The sequence below is a fragment of the Chaetura pelagica genome, unplaced genomic scaffold, assembly GCF_000747805.2.
Source record: "Chaetura pelagica isolate M959 unplaced genomic scaffold, ChaPel_1.0 scaffold90, whole genome shotgun sequence".
NCBI lineage: Eukaryota > Metazoa > Chordata > Aves > Apodiformes > Apodidae > Chaetura > Chaetura pelagica.
The window spans coordinates 12,461,473-12,468,127 of record NW_009953496.1 but is presented as its reverse complement, the minus strand read 5'-3'; the positions used below and the strand labels follow the sequence as shown (position 1 = coordinate 12,468,127).

Here is a 6,655-nt window from a genome sequence, read left to right as displayed (position 1 = left end):
CACGACTATTATCAGAATTGCATACTACACTAAAGACATTAATCACTGGCTGATCAGTGTTTTTGTCTCAGGGATACTATCATTTAATTATCTAGTTCTTAAGACACCCAAGCACAAGAAAGCTACGTGTCAGGAATATACAAGATATACAAAATATACAAGAGACAAAGCATCTTATTCTAAGTAATCTTTTAATCAAAACAATTCTGTATCTGTATGAAAAATTCAGACTTGATGTTCTTTACCTGGTGATTCGAAGTATCTAAGAGTCACTTCCTGAGTTTTCACTTCTCCAGCCACATTTTTTGCCATGCACTGATAAATGCCCTGGTCTGTTTCTTGAGTATTCTGAATCATTAATGTTCCATCATCTAGCAAGTTTAGACGAGAATCTTCTTTCATGCTGAGCTCATTACTATGAAGAAAAGAATCCGCTGGAGTTAAACCTTTAAATCACAAGCACAAAAAACTACCATATAGTAAAACCCAAAATATATTACTCAAAGCAACTTAGGGGAAAAAAATATTTTACTCTGTTGAGTAAAATTACAAAATTTCAGTTTTCTCCTAAAGAGAAGAGGAGGAAAAGGAAAAAATTAATCAGTGTTGCTTATGCAAGTATTACATCTTGAAAATGAAAACCCAAACTACTTTAATGAGTAAATGCTTACAGGAAAAAAGTAAACAAAATACATATACTTGGCCTCATTTTCTTTCAAGGCTGTTCTAACTGGCAAATCAATTTAAAATGTTTCCACTGCAAGTATGACATGAAAGTTCAACACTCAAGATACATTCTACTAGAAGAGAGGTTAATTGCTATAGAACCATCTTTGTCTCAAACTCTTCTCTGGATTGCTCTAAGACCACTAATGAACATGACTAGAATTTGTACTGGCTTGAAACATAAGTTAAGATCAGGTCTTCAGGCTACGTCATAGACACATTTCTGTGGTATTAACTAAGAATAGTTACGATTTTTTACTAAAGGAGCCGTTTTTCACTCCATCCCCCTTGCTATGACAAAGAAAGCACAGAGGAGGGAGATCTCACCTCCTATGCACAAAACCCAGCCTGACTGCTGATCTACTCCACATACTGCTCAACAGGTCAGTGGCTCTTGACTGAAATCTTGCCATATTCAACTACCTTGCAAAGAGCTTTGCTCTCATTCATGCAGCCAGGAAACAAGCCAAAGTCAATAATCCCACATGCCAAGCTCAAATTTCTTCTGAAAACTCTTTCATATGTGTATTCTGAATACATGTTTTCTTTGTTTATTATAAAAAGTACATGAGCCAAAGAAAATTTTAATGAAACAATTATAGCATCCAAGTTCAAGGCATGCTCTGTAAATGCTACACCCTTGCTGCACGTGCAGTTCTAACTGACATCAACACAAAGCTACAGAATCATATGTTGCTACAGTTTATCAGCAACTAACAAACACGGTTCACTTACTGATATAAAAAGTGAGGGATTTCATCTTCCAGAACAGGTTTTACATCCATGTAAGAGCATTATTAAGCCAAAGTCTGGATAAACTAGTGGTAAACTTGCAATTCACATGTCCATTGTAAATTAACATCAGTTTAAGGGGGTCAAAGCTCTGTCAGGTGGCTGGTTCAGTCATGTCCAGCACTGCAAGAGGGAGCCAGGCTCTGAAGAGAGCTTGAGCAGCCACTCTGCAGCAGGCTGGTCCTTGGGCTGCTGAAAGATGTGCATCCTTTACAGGCCCTTCCCTCCATCCCCAAGGCAGTGAGGAGATGCAATGGAGCAGGCTTCCCAGAAATCTTGTGCCACCTCCATCCTTGGAGGCTTTCAAGACCAAACTTTATAGAGCAAGCTGGTAAAATCCTGCTTTGAGCAGGAGGCTGCAGTGGAGGCCTCCTGACACCACATCCAACCCGAATTATCCTGCAATCCTATGATACAAGCACTTGCCTGCCCTTCTATGTACTAGTTTGGGAAGCCTGGAAATTGGTATCTCTGTCTTCTTCTGAGATGGAGCTATCCCTGAAGGAAAGCTGCCTCTGAGAAGCTGGGGCTTCAAGGAAGACCTCCACTGAAACCTAACTGTTATACAGCTAGAGTCCTTTAAAAAAGTAGCTTTTGCTCTGCTTCAAAATGTAATGCAAACAGACTTGCAGAGAACATGCAAACATACTGTGAGCCCACAGACTGCATGTGCAACACGCCCTACAGTTGAAAAATCTTACCAATATTATTACAGTCATAAACTACTATCTTCTAAATTTATCAGCTTTTAAGTGTTTACTTAAGTGCTTAGTCACTAAACCAGATCTGGGCTTCATATACTTCTTTTAATTATAATATGTTTCTGATGTAACTATTCCACATATCAGCAAATAAGGCATGTGGACATACACATAGACAAGAATACTTACATCAAGTTTCTCTCTTCCTCTTTTAACTTACTTGTTTCGAAGCCAGATAATTTCTGGTTTAGGATTGCCTTCAGCTCTGCAAGTGAAGTACACTGTATTCCCTGAGGTAACATCCACATCCTGAGGCTCTGATGTAATTCTTGGCCTCTCTGTAACAACAATAAAACTTATAAGGAACTCTTACTTGTTTTAAAGCTACTAAAGAATGGTAAATAATTTTTTTTCCATACACCTCATAGAAAAATATTTTTCACAACTGTTTTAACTTAAAACATATATATATAAATATGCTTAATAAAGATTAAATGCATTTTTTCCACATGCAAAAGTGACTGTGGGGTTTCTGGCATACTTCATTGTTCCTTAGAACCTTTTAGCAGACTGGAAGTGGATTGTGCAAATTTCTATCAGGTTCTAAAGTAGCTGGTTTATTTATTTGAACAAGGGCTCAATTTACTTATGAAGGAAAAACTTTAAAGCAGAAAGTGCAAGTGCCATTTAAAATAACTTCCTCTAGATAAGTATCAGTCTCTAACCTGCCTCCTACAGAGTAATTTGTCCAGCCTGCTTCCTGCAATTTCCATATTCAGGCTCTTTAGATGTGCAGAGAGCTGGTAGGATGCCATGTGAATTATTCTTGCATCAAATCCTCTTTTTATTATCTTTTTCAAGACCTCTGTAGATGCTTATGGCCATAATTTTCATTATAAGAATTACAGCTGACATAAACAAAAGGACAATTTACTTATTTTTTTATCTTCACCTCATCATGTGGCTGGGCAGGCAAATGCCCATTGCCTGATGAGAATCTGCCTTTTGGTTCTGAAACAGGACAGGTGCTGGGGCCGAGCCCAGGGATGCCCACAGGGCACAGCCTGTGCACTCCTAGGCTGAAGGAATGCAGATGAACAAAATCTATTAATTTTTCAGTGACAGGATTTCAGTATCTCTGCACAGCACTCCTTGTTGAGCATAGCTGATTCAAAAATAAATCCAATGGCAGAACCCCAGGTCAACTAATATCAACAGGAGTTGTAATAATATGGTCTCTGAAATCAGGAGCAACTCTGTATGGTTTCTTTCTTCCCTTTGCCTTGAACAAAATGGAATAAATGACACCAAACACCCAAGCTGACAATCCTTTTTTCGCAAAACTGAACTGTAAAAAGGAAAAATAAACTCCTTCTGAATAACTGCATTTAGTTTCTCTATGAGAAATTTCAAACACTGCTATATGTGTTTCATTAAACATAGCTGAGGGGTAAAAGCAATGAGTTGTGTCAGAAGCAGACAAAAACTGGGAAGAAATTTTAGAACATAATGAATTTCTGGAAATAACTAATATTGACCAGAAGTAGTCAGTGTTATCGAAGAGAACATAAGAAAAAAATATAACCAAACAAAACCAAAAGAAAACCCAAACCAAACGTCTGGGTACATTTAAAGTGTTGAAGAAGCCAGCAGGAAGTGGCAAACCCACCACAGTTAAGTTCTTCCGGTGTTATCGTGGCTACTGATCTTCCCTGGATCCTTCGTGGATACTCACAAGTAGCTGCTGCTTGAGCATTACCCGACTCTGCATACTTCTTCAACAGCTCCAGCAGCCACAGGATTTCACAGTCACAGTGAAGAGCGTTTGAATCCAAACGCCTGCAACAAGAAGAGAAGCAGCCATAACACTTCTTAGCGAGGTCTGACTACTTTGTTAGGATAAAATGATTCAGCAATATCCTCTTCTGTGAAGAGAGCCAAGCGGCAATCTGCAATACAGATGATGGTCACTTGTTTATATGCATTCTTTAGTAGCAGTCTTTATTACAAAAATGCATATTCCTTTTACTGCATGGGTTGGACTGTGTTCAATATAGCAAACAACTAAACAAAGTTTCTTTTTTAACCCAAGCATTCAATGAATAAATTAGGTTTTATTTTGATGTTATACAAAATTTGCTTAAATAAGGAACTTACACCATTCTCCCCACAATTTTTTTTCTGTTTAATAGTTATTAGTGTAGTAACTTCATAGCTAACCTGTCATTTTTACTACTTCCCAGTTTGCTGACCAGGCAATGAAGACAAGGACCCACAGTTTTATTTAAGCATTAAGCTCTTGTTGAGTTCAGTGGGTCAGTAGCTTGGGAAAACAACTGCCTATTGCAGATAACGAGAACTCATACATTCCATTGACTTTCTTTTCAATAATGGAGGGATCTGTTACTACAGTGGAGCACTGCATTTTATGGTGGAGGGCCCAGAAGGAAAAACAAGCATTAAATACAGAAATTTGTATATATATATATATATATATATATATAATAGAATCACAGAATACTTTGGGTTGGAAGAGACCTGAAAGACCATCTAGTTCCAACCCTCCTGCATTGCCAGGGACATCTCTCACTAGACCAGGTTATTCAGAGCCCCATCCAACTTGCCCTTGAACACTTCCAGGGATGGGGCTTCCAAAACTTCCCTGGCCAACCTATTCCAGTGTCTCACCACCCTCAGAGAGAGGAATTTCCTACTAATGTTTAATCTAAATCCCCCCTCTTTCAGTTGGAAATAAAGTTGCATGGGAAAGCAACTTCAGTGTGGTTTATCTTTTGGGGTAGAAAACTTATTGATCATGTTGTCTTTTAATACGTTTTGTAACTTCTTGTACAAATGCCCAGATATTTTTTATTCCTTGCTTTCCTATGAAAAACAGACAAGACCAAGGAAAATTATTTTACAAGCTACTGCACAAATGTCTCCCAGTATATCAGATGTTAGTGGTAGAATTTACATGGAAGTCTAGCCCAGCGTCCTGTTCCACTAACAGTCACTATTAAAATTCCCTTTTACCTAGGCACTATGTGAAGAAGCATCTCTTTCTGTTTGCTTGAATTTCACAGGATATTAAGGAAGGAATGTATGAAGCAGCTACTACTGGAAGGTGCATTCACCATTGAAATTGACTTTATTTTGCCTTTCAAACACTCCTAAAAGTGTGGTTTCACAAGTGCCCTGAACCAGCAGGATCATCTTCCTGCTGTTTCCCTTACAATCTGTTTTCTTGGTAGATTTAGCACAGTGACTGATGGCACAGCACACCCTCAGCAGTCCTCCTGGAAAGCATGGGATGAATTAATAAAGGGGGATGAATGAATGACTACCTTCCTCAAAACGGCAGTTTTCCAAAATTTAAAGAATGTGATCAGTGGAGGTCCAAAATCCTCTGAAAGGTATCTTACTGTGGCAGTCTTATAAAGGTCTGTGTTCAAATGCTACTCAGGGACTAAGAAGCCTCTAATTTTCCAAGTGAATGGCATTTCAAGAATTGGCTTCTGGAGTGGCTTTTGAAATTAATTCTTATATTCTTACACCACTGAGTACCTTTTTATAACTATGCTTATCATAAGGACAAGTAACAGAATTACAAGAAAATACTAAAATAATCAAATATTGAAAGAGATCATAGAAGGATCATCTAGTAAAACACAGAGAAGGGGACAGAAGCAAACAACCAAAACAAGCCAAAGAAGGGCCCATCTATATTATGTGGTCTATAAAACAAGACCAGATGACTACAAATAATTCCAAGACAGGAAACAAAAAGAAGGACTTAGTCAGTCACTAAAGACAGCAGGATGTGAAGCAAAGGTCTCATTCTGTGTACATAAACAAATGAAGTACAGCTTAGGAAAAAGTATTTAATATATAGAAGAATTATACAATGAATAACATTTTCAAGGAAGATAAATATTGCAACATGAGGTACAGTATAACTTTCTTTAGTTCAATAATAATTCAGTTTACTTACAGTCTCTTCATAGATTCCAAGTGACTAAATGTTCCAGGAATCAAATGAGCTATTCTGTTGTTATGCAAAAATCTGTTAAAAAGCACAGAAATGCACATGTTAAAATTCAGATTTTGACAGAGGCTCATTTATTTTACATTCTTTTGAAAGTCCATTACGAGCAAGTAGTTTTACAAATATAAAATAAGTTCAACCTTTTCAGCAATTAATTTGCTGATATCTTTTAAGTGGCCTCCAAGGTACATTTGGTGTGTTTATACGGGAAAAAAGAAGCCATAAAAAGACGAAGTAACCAAAAAGAGGGGAGCTCATAGGCATTCAAATGAGGGGGGGGAATAAATAAATAAATAAATCTCCTGCTTCTTCAGTCTTAACATTTGTTTTAGGCCAAACAGATCACAGCTCTTTGGGAAACAGTTTTGCAACAGCAGAACATATCACACAA

General features: G+C 37.6%; 1 protein-coding gene across 1 annotated transcript in view; it reads right to left on the bottom strand.

Moving 5' to 3' along the window:
* Positions 1–6,655, bottom strand: part of PXDN (peroxidasin homolog (Drosophila)) — a 59,703-nt gene that overhangs the window by 32,363 nt on the left and 20,685 nt on the right. The window contains exons 7-10 of the mRNA XM_009999249.1: positions 6,211–6,282; positions 3,889–4,058; positions 2,440–2,557; positions 246–415 (exon numbers count right to left, since the gene is read on the bottom strand). Of these exons, the coding sequence (XP_009997551.1) occupies positions 246–415; positions 2,440–2,557; positions 3,889–4,058; positions 6,211–6,282 (530 nt within the window). The remainder of the gene's footprint in view (positions 1–245; positions 416–2,439; positions 2,558–3,888; positions 4,059–6,210; positions 6,283–6,655) is intronic.